The sequence below is a fragment of the Schistocerca gregaria genome, chromosome 4, assembly GCF_023897955.1.
Source record: "Schistocerca gregaria isolate iqSchGreg1 chromosome 4, iqSchGreg1.2, whole genome shotgun sequence".
NCBI lineage: Eukaryota > Metazoa > Arthropoda > Insecta > Orthoptera > Acrididae > Schistocerca > Schistocerca gregaria.
The window spans coordinates 755,356,943-755,375,738 of NC_064923.1; the positions used below are offsets into that span (position 1 = coordinate 755,356,943).

The window sequence follows — 18,796 nt, forward strand, 5'->3', positions numbered from 1 at the left end:
TTTTAAAACATCTTTCAAAATGTCCTACCGAATAAGAATTATCTTATACATAAACATTAATGTTAGAACGAAACATTGAACACATTAGGGGAGCTCTACGAGGCAGGTGATTTCGCTGCTGAACAACAGAGGACACCGAAGTCTGCTGTCCTGCTCGCCACGGGCGTTTTCGTTTCCTTGTTGAAAGCGCTCAGGTCTGCCCTCGCTTAGACCCGTGCGGGCACCAGGTGAACTCAACCGCTCGTGTAGTCGTGTTTGCATGCAGCTCCAGACGACAGGTGGAATGATGTTTGTTTATAAAAGTTGTCAAAGATATTGAAACATGCATCCCTCGTACGATTGTGTTATTAGAATAACTCTTTTTGTGGCGGTGTTAGCTGTACGCTAACAGTGCTACATAGGAATAATGAGGTTTAATGGTGAACAATTCCAAAATCTAACGACGCAAAGTACTGCGATCTGCTGTAACTGGGAACAGTTCAACATAGTGTCGTTGTGTTTAAACATAGCGCCGGTGTGGCACTCTGCCACTGCATTCAGTGAACCCCTTCATGGGGTGCACATCGGTAAACCGATAGACTGCTGCCTTAACACGCAAAAGTCCAGGGAGAACAAACACGAGGCGGAACCCAGCAAGGCTCAGGTCGAAGAGTAGAGTGGGCATTAATTTAGTTGCCAACCTCGAGTGCCGAGGGTGAATGGACATGTTATGTTTCCAAGCAAGATACTAAATACTCTCCTGGAAATTGAAATAAGAACACCGTGAATTCATTGTCCCAGGAAGGGGAAACTTTATTGACACATTCCTGGGCTCAGATACATCACATGATCACACTGACAGAACCACAGGCACATAGACACAGGCAACAGAGCATGCACAATGTCGGCACTAGTACAGTGTATATCCACCTTTCGCACCAATGCAGGCTGCTATTCTCCCATGGAGACGATCGTAGAGATGCTGGATGTAGTCCTGTGGAACGGCTTGCCATGCCATTTCCACCTGGCGCCTCAGTTGGACCAGCGTTCGTGCTGGACGTGCAGACCGCGTGAGACGACGCTTCATCCAGTCCCAAACATGCTCAATGGGGGACAGATCCGGAGATCTTGCTGGCCAGGGTAGTTGACTTACACTTTCTAGAGCACGTTGGGTGGCACGGGATACATGCGGACGTGCCTTGTCCTGTTGGAACAGCAAGTTCCCTTGCCGGTCTAGGAATGGTAGAACTATGGGTTCGATGACGGTTTGGATGTACCGTGCACTATTCAGTGTCCCCTCGACGATCAACAGAGGTGTACGGCCAGTGCAGGAGATCGCTCCCCACACCATGATGCCGGGTGTTGGCCCTGTGTGCCTCGGTCGTATGCAGTCCTGATTGTGGCGCTCACCTGCACGGCGCCAAACACGCATACGACCATCATTGGCACCAATGCAGAAGCGACTCTCATAGCTGAAGACGACACGTCTCCATTCGTCCCTCCATTCACGCCTGTCGCGACACCACTGGAGGCGGGCTGCACGATGTTGGGGCGTCGGCGGAAGACGGCCTAACGGTGTGCGGGACCGTAGCCCAGCTTCATGGAGACGGTTGCGAATGGTCCTCGCCGATACCCCAGGAGCAACAGTGTCCCTAATTTGCTGGGAAGTGGCGGTGCGGTCCCCTACGGCACTGCGTAGGATCCTACGGTCTTGGCGTGCATCCGTGCGTCGCTGCGGTCCGGTCCCAGGTCGACGGGCACGTGCACCTTCCGCCGACCACTGGCGACAACATCGATGTACTGTGGAGACCTCACGCCCCACGTGTTGAGCAAATCGGCGGTACGTCCACCCGGCCTCCCGCATGCCCACTATACGCCCTCGCTCAAAGTCCGTCAAGTGCACATACGGTTCACGTCCACGCTGTCGCGGCATGCTACCAGTGTTACAGACTGCGATGGAGCTCCGTATGCCACGGCAAACTGGCTGACACTGACGGCGGCGGTGCACAAATGCTGCGCAGCTAGCGCCATTCGACGGCCAACACCGCGGTTCCTGGTGTGTCCGCTGTGCCGTGCGTGTGATCATTGCTTGTACAGCCCTCTCGCAGTGTCCGGAGCAAGTATGGCGGGTCTGACACACCGGTGTCAATGTGTTCTTTTTTCCATTTCCAGGAGTGTATACTAAATACTATCGACATTTGCAGGCTTTTACAGGTATTATCAGTGTGGTGTAAATAGATAAATGTTGTTGTTGTTGTTGTCTTCAGTCCTGAGACTGGTTTGATGCAGCTCTCCATGCTACTCTATCCTGTGCAAGCTGCTTCATCTCCCAGTACCTACTGCAACCTACATCCTTCTGAATCTGCTTAGTGTACTCATCTCTCGGTCTCCATCTACGATTTTTACCCTCCACGCTGCCCTCCAATGCTAAATTTGTGATCCCTTGATGCCTCAAAACATGTCCTACCAACCGATCCCTTCTTCTAGTCAAGTTGTGCCACAAACTTCTCTTCTCCCCAATCCTATTCAATACAATAAAGCTGCATGTCCTCGGGAAAAATTACGGCTGTAGTTTCCCCTTGCTTTCAGCCGTTCGCAGTACCAGCACAGCAAGGCCGTTTTGGTTAATATTGCAAGGCCAGATCAGTCAATCATCCAGACTGTTGCCCCTGCAAGTACTGAAAAGGCTGCTGCCCCTCTTCAGGAACCACACGTTTGTCTGGCCTCTCAACAGATACCCCTCCGTTGTGGTTGCACCTACGGTACGGCCATCTGTATCGCTGAGGCACGCAAGCCTCCCCACCAACGGCAAGGTCCATGGTTCATGGGGGGAGGAATAGATAAATATAGTTAATAAAAAAAGGAAATGTATTAATCTGTAACAAGTGACTAGAGACTACAGGTCCTCTGTACCAAAATATTCAAAAAAATACCGCTTAACAATCTCGAAATGTTGTCGGTGCTTCACCCTGTATAATAAAAGACAGAAAAATAGCGACACAAGATTTTACTGTGAAGATATACAGTAGAAGAGGAAGGTAGGACGTGAGATGGAACTCTGGTCTCTGTGTAAGAAAAGACATAACGTAAAACGAGGTTAAAAAAATTGCAAACGTTTTATGGTATATAAATGGTGGAAAGAATCAATGGTAGTCGGAAAAAGCGATACACATCATGAGCAAATATACCACTGTCTTACTGGTGATGTACCCACAGGAAACGATCTAAAGAGTATACACATGATCTTGCCCAATGGTCGTCATGTACTCTCTATAAGGATTTTGACATTTCACAGCTTGGAATACGAGGAAGGGTAATGAAATAAAACCTGTGTGAGGCTAACGCATTTCATAAACCCTACTGACATTGAGGTCACACAACACATGGGACAGCGATATGGACATATACAGATGGCGGCAGTATCATGTACACAAGGTACAAACATCAAAAAAGCTTTGCATCACCACGGTTCCGAGATTTCCGAAACCGGTACACAAAATTGAAACAGATCAACATAAACATCATTTCCGCCCTTTTTATTGCTCATGAAGGCCACACATTGCATGTTGTACCGCCATACAGCGAGACCTTCAGAGGTGGTGGTCCGGATTGCTGTACACACCGGTACCTCTGATACCCAGTAGCACGTCCTCTTGCATTGATGCATGCGTGTATTCGTCGTGGCATACTGTCCACAAGTTCATCAAGGCACTGTCGGTCCAATTTGTCCCACTCCTCAACGGCGATTCGGCGTAGATCCGTCAGAGTGGTTGGTGGGTCACGTCGTCCATAAACAGACCTTTTAAATCTATCCCAGGCATGTTCGATAGGGTTCATTTCTGGAGAACAAGCTGGCCACTCTAGTCGAGCGATGTCGTTATGCTGAGGGAAATCATTCACAAGATGTGCATGACTGGGGGCGCGAATTGTCGTCCATGAAGACGAATGCCCCTCCAATATGCTACCGATATGGTTGCATTATCGGTCGGAGGATGGAGGATGGCATTCACGTATCATACAGCTGTTACGGTGCCTTCCATTACCACCAGCTGCGTATGTCGGCTCCAAAACAGCAGGGAACTTCCACCTTGCTGCAGTCGCTAGACAGTGTGCCTAAGGCTTTCAGCCTGACTGGTTTGGCTCCAAACACGTTTCCGACGATTGTGTGATTGAAGGCATATGCGACACTCATCGGTGAAGAGAATGTGATGCCAGTCCTGAGCGGTCAATTCGGCATGTTGTTGGGCCCATCTGTACCGCGCTGCATGGTGTTGTGGTTGCAAAGATGGACTCGCCATGAACGTCCTGAGTGAAGCTGCGCGTCATGTAGCCTATTGCGCACAGTTTGTCGTAACACGACGTTCTGTGGCTAAACGAAAGGCATTATTCAAAAGGGTGGCGTTGCTGTCAGGGTTCCTCCTAGCCATAATCCGTAGGTAGCGTTCATCCACTGCAGCAGTAGCTGTTGTGTGGCCTATGCGGGGCATGTCATAGACAATTAATGTCTCTCTGTATCTCCTCCATGTCCGAACAACATCGCTTCGGTTCACTCCGAGACGCCTGGACACTCCCTTGTTGAGAGCCTTTTCTGGCACAAAGTAACAATGAGGATGCGATGGAACCGCGGTATTGACCATCTAGGCGTGGCTGAACTACACAGAAGACGAGCCGTCTACCTCCTTCCTTGCGGAATGAACCCCTCCGTCTAATACGCGCTGCTCATGCATGGATGTTTACATCTTTGGGCGGGTTTAGTGACATCACTGAACAGTCAGAGGGACCGTGTCTGTGATACAATATCCACAGTCAACGTCTATCTTCAGGGGTTCTGGGAACTGGGATGATACAAAACTTTGTTTGATGTGTGTATAAAAGGGTGTAAGGGCAGTACATTGGTGGAGCTGAATTTTCACTCAGCTGATTCATCTGAAAAGGTATTCCGCTTGATTATGGCCGCATACGAGAATTCACGGACGTTGATCGCGGAATGGTAGTTGGAGGTAGACGCATGGGAAATTCCGTTTCGAACATCGTTAGGTCATTTAATATTCCGAGATCCACACTTTCAAAAGTGTGTCGAGGGTACCACATTTCAGCATTACCTCTCAGAATGGACGACGCAGTGGCCGGCGGCGTTCTGTTAGCGTGACGAAATTTGCTGTTAACGGGATGTGGCATCAGACCACCGACACGAGTGCCTTTGCTAACAGCACGACATTACCTGCAGCACCTCTCCTGGCCTCTGGCCTCTGTTGCACCCTGGAGTATTGGAAAACCGTGGCCTGGTTAGATGAGTTCCGATTTCAAATGGTAAGAGCTGATGGTGCTGTTCGAGTATGGCGCAAGCCGTCGAAGCCATGGACCAAATCTGTCAAAAAGGCACTGTGTAAGCTGGTGGTGGTACCATAATGGTGTGGGCTGTGGTTACATGGAATCAACTGGGTCCGCTTGGTGCAACCGAACCGATAATTGTCAGGAAACAGTTATGTTCGCCTACTTGGAGACCATTTGCAGGGACAGGACGATGGAATTTTCCAGACGACACTGCGCCATGTTACTGAGCGAAAGCTGTTTGGGCCGGCCGGAGTGACCGTGCGGTTCTAAGCGCTACAGTCTGGAGCCGAGCGACCACTACGGTCGCAGGTTCGAGTCCCGCCTCGGGCATGTATGTTTGTGATGCCTTTAGGTTAGTTAGGTTTAAAGTAGTTCTAAGTTCTAGGCGACTGATGACCTCAGAAGTTAAGTCGCATAGTGCTCAGAGCCATTTGAAACATTTTGACAGCTCCAGAATGAGATTTTCACTCTGCAGCGGAGTATGCGCTGATACGAAACTTCCTGGCAGATTAAAACTGTGAGCCCGACCGAGACTCGAACTCGGGACCTTTGTCTTTCGCGGGCAAGTGCTCTACCATCTGAGCTACCGAAGCACGACTCACGCCCGCTACTCACAGCTTTACTTCTGCCAGTACCTCGTCTCCTACCTTCCAAACTTAACAGAAGCTCTCCTGCGAACCTTGCAGAACTAGCACTCCTGAAAGAAAGGATATTGCGAAGACATGGCTTAGCCACAGCCTGGGGGATGTTTCTAGAATGAGATTTTCACTCTGCAGCGGAGTGTGCGCTGATATGAGATGGTAGAGCATTTGCCCGCGGAAGGCAATGGTCCCGAGTTCGAGTCTCGCTCGGGCACACAGTTTTAATCTGCCAGGAAGTTTCATTTTGACAGCTGTGTGCGATTGGTTTGAAGAACATTCTGGACAGTTCAAGTGAATGATTTCGCCACCCAGATCATCCGAACATTAATGGGACGAATCGAGAGGACAGTTCGTGCACAAAATCCTGGACTGGTAATAGTTTCCCAAATTATGGACGGCAGCAGAGGCAGTTTGGCTGAATATTTTTGGAGTGGGCTTTCCAACGTCTTGTTGCCGAGTTGGTGTACCACGCCAGGCAAAAGGAGGCCCGACACGATATCAAGTGGTATCACGTGACTTTTTTCACCTCATGGTACTGGATTGTGGTGGTGCCTGTAACGGCTGGTTTGCCTGTTAGGAGTGAGTGCGCCCGCTCGGCGCCAGAGCCGCACCTGGTCGACGCTGCGGTGGAAGACGGCGGAGACGCGCAGGCGCGTCACGTGCTCCTGGGCGGCGGCGTCGAGGCGGCGCCACGCCGCGTCCAGCGCGGCGCTCAGCTGCTCGTTGGGAGCCGTCGCCAGGCGGCAGCACTGCCGCAGCGCCAGCGCCGCCTGCACCAGCTGCCGGCCGTACTCGTACGAGCCCTGCGGGACACACAAGCGGGGGCTGCTAGCCTCTCACCCAACCACTGCGTAACAATATTCACATCCCAGCTGAACATCCCGTCTGGAAAAATTACAAAGTCATTAAGACTTCACTGACAACAGGCATTTTAGACGTACGTGCCATGCAACAGGTAGAAGCATTTCGTTAAACGCAGTGGCGGCTCCTAGATATGCATTCTGGATGTTCACAAATTTTTATATTCAGATAAATATGAAGTGCGAAATTAATAGCACTTGCTGTATAACGCTTAGGCTCATTAACATATTTATACAACTTCAGCCGCTCTCAATAATAATAATAATAATAATAATAATAATAATAATAAGAAGAAGAAGACGAAAGGAAGAACTGTTTTTGTGGAGTATCTTTGTTTTGTACGTAATTAAGTACAGTTTATGGCAAGAAAGAAGTAATGTTTAAGTTTTCTCTACTGTCCGTTTCGCATTTTTGTGTAAGTGAGAGTTTTCGTGATTTCTTTATTTGTTAGGATAAATGTTCAATATCCCTAATTCATGTTTTAGTTAACGAATTAACTTCTGGGTTGTTGACTGTAGCAAAGGACACATGGCAGCCCCTACTTGCTTGCACATCTGTTGCATTTGAATTCTGACTATCTGACGCTGTCAGGTATGACCGCAGCTTTCGTATTTTTGGGTACGTTATGCTGTAACATTTAGTTTAATTTTGTCCGAAGAAGGTGTCCCTTGCGACACCGAAACCTAGGTTACAAATTAATTGTGTTCACGACTGAGGGCTGTGTTTTTCAAAATTCTGTATTATACAACAGTCGCTGATTGACAGCCATGTTAAAAACCTTAACTTATGTAAAAGAATGAGTTGTTAAGTTTAGATCACCATTAAGCACAAACAGTGATCAAGGAACGAATTTTAGGAGTGAATTACTTAAACAGACTTGTAAGCTCATGCAAGTAACTCAGTTAAGGACTACACCAACACACCCTGAAGGAAATAGAAGAGTCTAGCTAGTCCACAGAACAATTATTAAAATGGTTAGCCATTATGTGAGCAGAAAAAAACGACAATTGGGGTGTCTGTTTACCACATTTGCCAAGTTGTTACAATGACAAAATGCACAGCTCAACTGGCCTAAGTCCATATGAGATCGTCTACGGAAGAAGATTGCATTCACCCTTGGACTTTGCATGATCGACTGCCGTAATTAGCAGTGAACATGTAACGGATCTGACACGCAAGCTAAAGGAAGCGTGGAGGGGGCTGAAACAGCGAAATCATCAATCCTTTCTTCAGCAAGCAAGACAACACGACCGCCAAGCTGCAGTGCCACAGTATCGAGTTGGAGATCTTGTGTATCTGAGCAACGTGGTGTTGAAAAATAGTCAAATCAAAAAGTTTAATAAGTTTTGGAAAGGACCATATCCAATCTTGGAAGTGTTGTCGTCAGTCACTCTTGAGCTCCAACTGCCCTTTTGTTCTATTGTCGTTCATGTCAATCGTGTAGAGCCATTTCTGGGTAGATTTCCTGTAGTATCACACGACGACGAGGACCGACCGAGAGGCAGCCCTGCTGTTCTCAAACCCAGGAAGCGAGAATCGCGAGGTCGCAGTCCAGACTTCGAAGCTGAGGCATCGCCACGTTCCGAGCGATCCTGTTCCAGACACCCCTACAATCTGCATAAACGTGGGTAGTGTGTGAGAGCGCAATACGTGTGTTTATTTCAGCCATGTACTTATGTGAATGTGCTGAGAAAATTTAGTATTGAAGCTACTGCAGGAGTGCACAGTGAAACTAAACCTTTTATTCCACAGGTTACCACAAAAACTCATTTATTTTATGTTCATTGTTAACTCTAGTATTTAAAACTAGTTAGCCATGTTCATTTTTATTCTAATGCTTGCTATGACAGCGTATTCTACTAATGCTGTAGTAATAGTACCAAGGAGTACAAGTGTTTTGTTTGAACCACGATCAGACATGGTAGTTTCAACAACTAAAGCAGACTTGCCCTCAAATACAATCTGAGTGAAATCCAGCAAAAGTTCAATTCTGTAAAGAAGCAAATTTATCTAATTCGTTCTGTTAAGGGTAATGATACAATTTTAGAAATGGGTACATCTTGGTATAATAACTGGATCACAGCTAAAATGCAGGTAGAGTCTACACTTCCTAATTATGAACAAGACATTTACTGTTTTTCAAAGCTTTTGCCACCCAAAACTTTAATTAGGAGTAAACGTGCCTGGTTTGATTTTGGAGGGAGTATCCTTCGTAATGTACTTGGTACTTTTAACTAGTCGAGATCTACTGGAAGTTCAAGGCAAAATATTAGCTCTTGAACAACATTCCAGTACAGATTCAACTAATCTCTCTAATGAAGTTATCGTATTAAAGAATATGCAAAGAACCATTACTAACCACACACTTTTCATTGGACATTTCCACGTAATTCGTAATCAAACGAAAGCAAGTATCCAAACCTATTCCACGGATTAAATGCTGTGAGTGCACACTTAGATTTAAACACTCTTTTGTTAACGATTACTGAAAGTTTATCAAATGATAGAATTGATGCCCTTAACTTAAGAACAGCCTTAGAAAGTAGTTCAAATGATTGTTCGAGCAGTGTACTACTACATCCAGAACAATTTTTACAGACCCTATTATCAATTGAGCGAATGCTAGATGCAACCTATGATTTACCACTTTAACTCTTACAATTTACATCCTTACTATAAGTTGACCACCATGCACTCTTTAATGATGAAGATGAATTAACTGTTATTGTTTCTATTCCCATTGTTAGGTCAAAGCATAATTTTGAAATGTATAAGATTTGTTCTTACCCTGTGAAATGGAGACAGGCTGGTATTCATGTAAGGTACATACTGAATGGTTATCTACTGATAAGCAAGGATCGAAGCTATTTTGTGTCCCTAAATGAAAATGATTTGCATATGTGTAAACGTAGTCATAAGTTAATTTTCCCTGAATTAGCAGTATTCTTAGATAGTACACTGTACAGTTGTGAGAAAGAACCGTTTATGGATCATCTCCCAAGAGATGATTGCCCTAGAATTTTAAAGTATCTTTATCATCCATTTCTTAAACGATGTTCTGAAGGTATAATTTTCTCGCTTAATAAACTCCACCCTTGATGTCACATTTACATGTAAAACTTATGATAGAGATGAGCTACCCTTTACACTCAAATTGAGTAATAGTGGATTAATCTTGAATGCCACACATTGTGATTTATCATGTGAACTATTTGATATGCCTAGTGTATTGCAGACTACATTTCATGCAACTGGGCATTTGCCATTAACGAGGATGTTATCTGTTTATTACAATGATTCATACATATTAACATATGGAAAGCATTCCTTATCAACTTTTCTGAAGACAATAATTTATTTAAGGACATCCATGAAAATGTAATCTCTTCTAATAATGAGTTAAACTTCTTTGAAGTAGCAAATAAAATTAAGGCCTTTGATTCATCCAATAATGTTAATGCATACTTGATTGTCAGTATTGTGTTTTTATTGCTTTTATTAATTTGTCTTTTGTCAACAGCATTTATCATGTATGAAATTGTCATTCTGAAGGCACGCTTCTCTGTACCGAACGTTACTGTGTCTGCAAATGAAATGCATGTTGCAATGCCTTCTGGCGCCAAAAATGGTGAAATAGATTCATACCGCCCAGGAGGTCGTATTGAGCCACCTACGGTTGCTCTTTTCCTCTGGGAAGAGCGATGTAAGGGTCTAGGGATTGCATGCAGCCATACGGTACGTAACACGCGTACACCAGCTCGCCGGTCTGGAGTGCTGACAATTTGCTAGGTCAATAGACGCGCATCTGGCCACACTGTGACTTGGTGTAGGCCACTGGCCACCGTCTGCACCGCGCCGTATTAACTAGCGTGGTCTGGGCCGTGAATGTGTCTCTTTCCTTAGCTCACTATGGAGCCTTTCGATATGACCATAATTAGGATGTCAGACACAGTGATGATAGGTGCATGTAGCGTGTGTGTTTTATAATTCGCCTTTATTACTAAAACTGTTTAAACTTATTTCTCGGAGTTCGTGTATTGCCGTACCTCAAGGACCCACCGCTTACAAATCCTGCAAAATATTCGTGTAATCATCCTCCGGGGCAACAACACAAACTACCCCCTTATATGACGTCTGGTATAGATGTAATATTATGAATTTATCATTGTCCTTCCTCATCTCTGTTTCGTGAATCTTTCCACGTGTTACATATCTCCACGTGATTGACTCAAGAACGAGCTTCTTAAAACATACCCTATTCATTTTAATTGTATTCAGAGCTGGAGTGACGCTATCTGCCTTAAGCAATGATTGGAAAAATATTTAATAGGAATTTCAGCTACGTGGGTAAGTTTGTGTCCCTGTGGAACTTCGAGACGTGCCTGCAGAGATGGAGGCATCGAGATATTTTCTGTTGCCACACTAGCTCTGGGCTTTTTTGATTATTCGGTAGAGCACAGATGGCAAAAACATTTGTATTGCACAAATTGCATCTGAAAGATGCACTTTAATTGACATACATGGTTAGTAAAGGCACGAAGTCTGCAGTGAGGATTCTAATTTGTTTGCCTTTGTTCACTACTGTCTACTGCCTTGCGATTTGTGAAAGTACTTCCCGCATTGAAACTGCAATCATCCCATTTCGATGCATTTACTTACATATGGTCAGATTTTCCATAAAAGGGGAAAATTTCAGCCAATAATACTAGGGCTATAGTCTCTTATGACATCGGATGTTAAACTAATTAAAGGGTGGGCTTTCCAAAAAAGTGACGTTAAGTTACTGATATTGTTTAATGTTGTACTCTGAAAAGGTGTTTGGAAGAAGTGGCTATATCAGGGAGGGTAGTCGTATTTTAACATGATTAGATGGCATCACAACACTGGCAGAGTTTGAAGCTGAGACGGCGGAAGCAATAACGGACGCAGCCCACAGTCTGCCAAAGCTCAGGTGGTAATAGGTGTGAGGGGGGTGAAGTAACGGTGCCTTCCAGATGAGTGCCCCAGTGTGCCTCACTGCGGCCAGACTATTTGGGACTGGAGGGGATAGAGGACTTGAGATATGTACATCAAATAAACAAAGAAACAACATAAAACAGCAGATAAAACGATAGATTGTTAACATCCAAAGCATACTTCGTTGTGAACTGGAGTAGGATCTGTTGTTCTGTCTGCAGAAAACTAAAGAAATGACATACAATGCAATAATGGTTCCAATGAACCTACAGGAAAAGGATAACTTATGAGGCACGAAGGCTGGTCACAAGCAACTGCTATGTTTCACCAAACATTTGTGCTGAAGAATCATGTCTGGAAACAAAGAGACTGAGCATTACAGGAAATTATGTGAAAACTTAACAGTTTACATCACATGGAGGCAGAAAACGTACGATAAACAGGCCATATCGCTTGCAAAATGTACCATCTTTAAGCCAAAGATGTGGGCATGGGAAGACCTGACACATCCGTTCAGTGGATCAAGTAGGTGATGGGAGAGTGAAATTGTGAAAGACCCATTATTGGCATAGTTGAACATGACTCGATGAAAAAGGCTCTAGACTGCAGTTACAAGCGACATACTACGAGGTCGGAATACGAGCTCCACAGTCGATAAATGCTGAGCGCTAGCATAGTAGTAGGTAAGTAGACTGCTGGTGAAATTCTATTTCCCAGAATAAATCTTGATTTCACAGTGGAGTGTATGATGATTCAAAATGACATCCCAGATTAAAACTGCATATGGAAACTGGGATCCAGAATTATACTGGCTGTAAATCTGTGAGGCCAGGACGTGAGTTGTACCTTGATATCTCTGTTAGTAGAGCATGTGGATCATCACCTCCAAAAATTTTATTAGAAGCTTTTGTGTTTTCATGTACATTAACTTCCAAATTTCACAGCTAACTTTCTGAGAACCAGGGAACAAGGAAACTAATAGTTTCTAAAAATTGCGAGTAAATTAGGAACTTACTGTCTACACTTAAGGTAGAAAAATTTTCAGGTGAAAGTATGAAGGCCTGCTCATGTGAATGGGCTTGCAGTCACACCAGAAATATTCCAGCCAGGAAAATATGCACATTCACAGACTGATCGAGCCTGTTCTCAACAAAAATATCAACACAGTTTCTGAGTGTGTAGGAAGAACCAGAAAACCACAGGACGTTGATTATGAGAAGACAGAGGGGGAAACACACACACTAAGAGTAAAAAACTGATTTCCCAAACGACTGAAAGAAAAAGCATTTCTGTGATTTATACAGCCTTGTAGCCATAGTTTGGAAGCTAGTGTTCGCAGTCACAGTGATTAGTGAAATACTGGTAACTGTGAGTGCACACCCCGATGTTATATTGTGTAAATAATGACGTTGGTATTATAGTTCTTAAATCAATGGTATGACAGGTTTACTTCCAAAATTTTCAGATGGTTTTTCAAAGTCTGAATAGGGTGGAAAAGTACAATGTGTAAAAAATTTTAGAATGTTTAGGAGAGATAAACATAACCACAATTGTTATGTGAAAAACGTTTCACAGCCATATAGTTTCCATACAAGCAGTTTTGATGCTAATGGTGTCCAGAGAAGGTATTCAACTTGCCATTTGATGAATATTGTTTTAGAAACGGCCCTTTATCTGCCAGGAAGTTCCACGAATATGTGTACCTGCCAGTATAGTGTCCAGAGTTATTGACTTCAAGCTGCCCATTCACATGCAGACAAGTTGGGGGACCCCCTGTAGAGTGGGTTGATGGCCCGTCTGGCAGTGTTTGGACTCAATGAGACCGCATGCCAAACCCTATCTGCACTCAGTCACGTGGCAGTTTTCACTGTGCCAAAGTAAAAGGGAAAAGGACGGAATGTGAGGTGTCAGGTAGAGGTCGGGGCTAGCGGGTAGTGGTGCGTTGGTGGAGCCAACAGAGTGGGACCCTTGACCCAACTGCTATGAAATTGTACATCACGAGGGAGAATATGACGGGGCAGACCAGCTTCACAGGGGGAGGTGACCAAAGAGGTCGGCCTATGAATGGATGGCTGATGCCAAAACCCTATCTGCACTCAGTGATGTGGCACTTTTTACTATGCCAAAATAGAATGGAGAAGGACGGAGTGTGAGGTGGCAGGTAGAGGTCAGGACTAGTGGGTATTTGTGCATTGATGGAGCTGCCGCAGCAGGATCCTTGACCCAACTGCTATGAAATCATACATCACAAAGGTGAACATGATGGGGCAGACCAGCTTCGCAGGGGGGAGGTGACCAAAGAGGTCAGCCTATGAATGGGTCGCTGATGCCAAACCCCAGCTGCACACAGTCAAGTGGCAGTTTTCACAGTGCCAAAATAGAAGGGATGGACTGTGAGGTCGCAGGTAGAGGTCACAGCTAGCAGGTAGTGGTGGGTTGGTGGAGCCAACACACCAGGACCCTTAACCCAACTGCTATGAAATCGTGCATCACGAAGGTGAACAGGACAGGCAGACCAAGTTCACACGAGGAGGTGACCAAAGAGGTCAGCCTATGAATGAACAGCTGCATACCGAACCCCATCTGCACTCAGTCACATGGCAGTTTTCAACAACCCATAATAGAAGGGAAAAAGGATGTAGTGTGAGGTGGCAGGTAGAGGTCACAGCTAGCAGGTAGTGGTGTGTTGGTGGAGCCAACACACCAGGACCCTTGACCTGACTGCTATGAAATCATACATCACAAAGGTGTACATGATTGGGCAGACCACCTTCGCAGGGATAGGTGACCAATTAGTCGGCCTGTGAATGGCCGGCTTTATAGGTCATACGCCGCCCTCGCAACTGCCTCCGGTGGCCACATTCCAGAGCTCGCACCGTGCCCACTGGCCGCTGGCAGAGTACCTTGGCGGTGTGCTGGAAGTCCTGGTGCTGCTCCTTCTGGCGCTGGATCTCGGCGACGGAGCAGCCCACCTGGTCGCGCATGGCGGCGCCCAGCTGGCGCAGCCAGGCCGCCGCCTGCGCCGCGTCCGCCTCGTAGCAGCGCACGAGCGCCGCCTGGCGCAGCAGCAGGCGGTGGCGCGCCACGCGCTCGCGCAGCGCGGCCGCGCGCGCGCACACCTGCTGCAGCAGCCGCTGCGCGCGCGCCGTGTCGGCCGCACGCTCCACCGCCAGGTGGCGGCCCAGCGCGTCCTTCACCGGCATCACCAGCAGGTCCGACAGCCGCTCGCCCTCGCGCACGCACTCCCGCTCCACCTCACCTGCCACCACAGACGCGCGCCATCACGTTACCTAGCGGTGTTAGGGACTTGCCCTGAGTCCGTCTCACACACAGTAAGATTCGCTATACATTTACTACGTAGTACACCCGATTGTCGGCTAGCAGGAACAGTGCAAGGCTAGCTCGCAACGCCGTAGCAGTCATGCGGTGTAAGGTAGGTGCCAGTTGTATCGGCGAAAAACGTCCATTCCAAGTACAGATTAACTGCGAGATTTCTCAGCATATGGAAACGTCTCTCCTGTATAATGTAGAGCAGCTGAAGCAATACTCATTTCTTTGCTCCCCTGTCGAATCGTTTACAGTAACCGAAAGGCAGTTTGAGGGTGGGTACCAGTGGTGTAGCTCCCTTGTGAGGCCCCACTTTGTGTGAGGTCGTGGCTTCCAGACAGTGATGTCAGACTGAGACAGGACTTTTGATTGTCCAGCACAGCTACCATTTAGAGAATGCTACAGTGGATTCACTGTCCAAAAACATGTAAAACACCCTGTGGGGGAAGCAGTCTAGCACTCGACAAAAGTTACTTCTCAGGTGTCAGGTGACCCAGCAACTATATGTATGGCTAATCATACTCTGTGTGAGATGGGTTTTGTGTCCTACAAATTCTGTTCATGGGAAATATTCCATATTTTGCAACACACACAACACAATCTCACGTCGCATCAACCACCATTTTGTATGGAGTCTACAACTTACCTCACCTTCTTCCCTCACTGGAACACCTCTAAGACCAATTTGTTAACACATTAACCAAGAATGGAATGTCACTTCATAACATCTGAAACGCCTATTAGATGGAGGGGATGCGACAGCCAATCAGTTCAAGTTATTGCACCAGGAAGGAGGCACATGGCTCCTGTTGTCTGAAATTCAACCACACCTAGACGGTAAATACTGCAGTTCAATCACGTCCACATTGTTAGTTTGTGCCAGGAAGGGCTCTCAACAAGGGAAATGTGTAGGCATCTCGGAGTGAACCAAAGCGATGTTGTTCAAACATGGAGGAGAGACAGGAACTGTCGATGACATACCTCGCTGAAGCCTCCCAAGGGCTACTACTGCAGTGGATGACTACTACGTACGGATTATATCTCGGAGGAACCCTCACAGCAACGACACCATGTTGAACAATGCTTTTTGTGCAGTCACAGGACATCGTGTTACCACTCAACTGTGCACAATAGGCTGCATGATGCCCAGCTTCACTACCGACGTCCACGTTAAGGTTCATTTTTGCAACCACGACACCACGCAGTGCGGTGCATTAGGCCCAACAACATGCTGAATGGACCACTCAGGATTGGCATCACGTTCTCTTCACTGATAAGTGTCGTATCTGCCTTCAACCTGACAATCGTTCGAAACGTGTTTGGAGGCAACCCAGTCAGGCTGAACGCTTTAGACACACTGTCCAGTGAGTGCAGCAAGGTGTTTTTGGGTGGTATTATGTGGGGTCGATGTACGCCGCTGGTGGTCGTGGAAGGCGCCATAATGGCTGTACAATATGTGAATTCCATCCTCCGACCGATAGTGCAACCATATCGGTAGCATATTGATGAGGCATTCGTTTTCATGAACGACAATTCGCGCCCCCATCGTGCACATCCTGTGAACGATTTCCTTCAGGATAACGACACGCCGCGTGGGATTAGCCGAGCTGTCTCAGTCGCTGCAGTCATGGACTGTGTGGCTGGTCCTGTCGGTGGTTCGAGTCCTCCCTTGGGCGTGTGTGTGTGTGTGTGTGTGTGTGTGTTTGTCCTTAGGATAATTTAGTTTAAGTAGTGTGTAAGCTTAGGGACTGATGACCTTAGCAGTTAAGTCCCATAAGGTTTCATACACATTTGAACATTTTGATAACGACATCGCTTGAATAGAGTGGCCAGCTTGTTCTCCAGACATGAACCCTATCGAACATGCCTGGGATAGATTGAAAAGGGCTGTTTATGGACGACGTGACCCACCAGCCACTCTGAGGCATCTACCCCTAATTGCCGTGGGACAATATGGAGCAACAGTGCCTTGATGAGCTTGTTGATAGTATGCCAGGACGAATACAGGCATTCACCAATGCAAGAGGACGTGCTATTGGGTATTAGAGGTAGTGGTGTGTACAGCAATCTGGTCAACCACCTCTGAAGGCCTCGCTGTATGGCGGTACAACATGCAATGTTTGGGTTTCATGAGCAATAAAAAGGGCGGAAATGATGTTTATGTTGACCTCCATTCCAATTTTCTGTACAGATTCCGGAACTCTCGGAACTGAGGTCATGGAAAACCTTTTTTGGTGTGTGGATGTGATCTGAGGGTTTTCAAGTGTACACGCTACTTCCAAGGTTCCTGAGTGTGGTGACAGATACAATCGTCGCAGGTTCACGATATTTTGGTGAATAACCGTTTCACCATCATGAGGTGATGCTGATGGAACGGTTATTTACCAAAATATTACCGACCTACAACGACTGAATCAAGCAGTACACCAAAGAACCTGGGAAACTGTAATTTGGTTGTTCAGTCAAAGAATCTGAGCTGCCCATTCAATAGAAACAGAAAATTTTTCAGAATTCTGGTACAAATATTCCCTCAAATTGGACGGGTTTGCTGTTGTTACTCATATGAAGCACTCCAACTACTGCACTAGGGTAGCTCAGTACTTTGGTTGTCAAAGTAAAGACTGTCAGCCAAATTCATATAGTCTAAATGCCTGGCCCAACCAATATCAGCCACTGCCACAGCCAAAGCCGGGAAGATTCAGACCAGCCGCTACTTACACAACTGCCACTATGGAATGCAGCAATTTTTGTTTTTTGTGCAGTATCTCGAGTCTCTCAAAGTCATCTCACACATGACCTGGTAAATGAAATGCACTACAGCATACTCAAAAAGGCACACGCCATTGTTCTGTTTGTCTCAAAGTAATAATTCAAACTCAGAAAACTGGCCCCAAACTACTGATATTATAGACTTGCTCGTTTATTGTAGTAAAGGTGGGAAGATATTAATTGTGACAGAAGAACGTATGAAAAGGATAACTGCAATCAATCTATAGAGATATATTTTCTGGAAGTAAAGCTCTTCTAATGTATGTACTCTATTTACATTCCAGAATGCAGTACACCTAAGTCTTTTTATTTCTTATTAATTGCTAATGCTGGATGCAAGTGCAATGCCTTTCTGGATTAATAAATGTTATCAACATCAATAATTTCAGCCGCAACACAAATAGTGTACCCAACACAAGGGGCTTGTAAGTAATGAATGTAAGTGATACAAAGTAGTTCCAACATTAACACAAAATAACACATTACAATGCCCTCATCCAGAGTCTGATATCCTAGCCCCTAATAAACCCTTGACTGCTCAGATACTTTTCTGACACTATTCCTTGCCCTTCTGTTACATACACGACACAGATATATTGTACAGACGCGTCTGAAGTCCTTACTTCCAATTAATTCACTGCTGCAATAACTATGTCCTTCTCACTTACAATAACCCACATATTAACCTCTCCTCTTATCTTTTCCACTGGCAATCAACATCCAGTGAAACTACAGTCACTGAACCATTTATAACATAAAAACATCATCATCTTCAACAAGAATGGCAGAACACATTCCAAGATTATTACCACATAATTAATCTTTCTACCACACAATAATCACAGATTTCTAAATATTTAATTCATGAATTTCCGTCTCTTAAAGTCTGTACAAGTGGTACATTTTGTACTTACTACTGAACAACTGGT

General features: G+C 45.7%; 1 protein-coding gene across 1 annotated transcript in view; it reads right to left on the reverse strand.

The window, feature by feature from the left end:
• The window catches only part of LOC126267900 (uncharacterized), a 1,063,720-nt gene that overhangs the window by 779,696 nt on the left and 265,228 nt on the right, over nucleotides 1-18,796 (reverse strand). The window contains exons 11-12 of the mRNA XM_049973211.1: nucleotides 14,675-15,030; nucleotides 6,566-6,757 (exon numbers count right to left, since the gene is read on the reverse strand). Of these exons, the coding sequence (XP_049829168.1) occupies nucleotides 6,566-6,757; nucleotides 14,675-15,030 (548 nt within the window). The remainder of the gene's footprint in view (nucleotides 1-6,565; nucleotides 6,758-14,674; nucleotides 15,031-18,796) is intronic.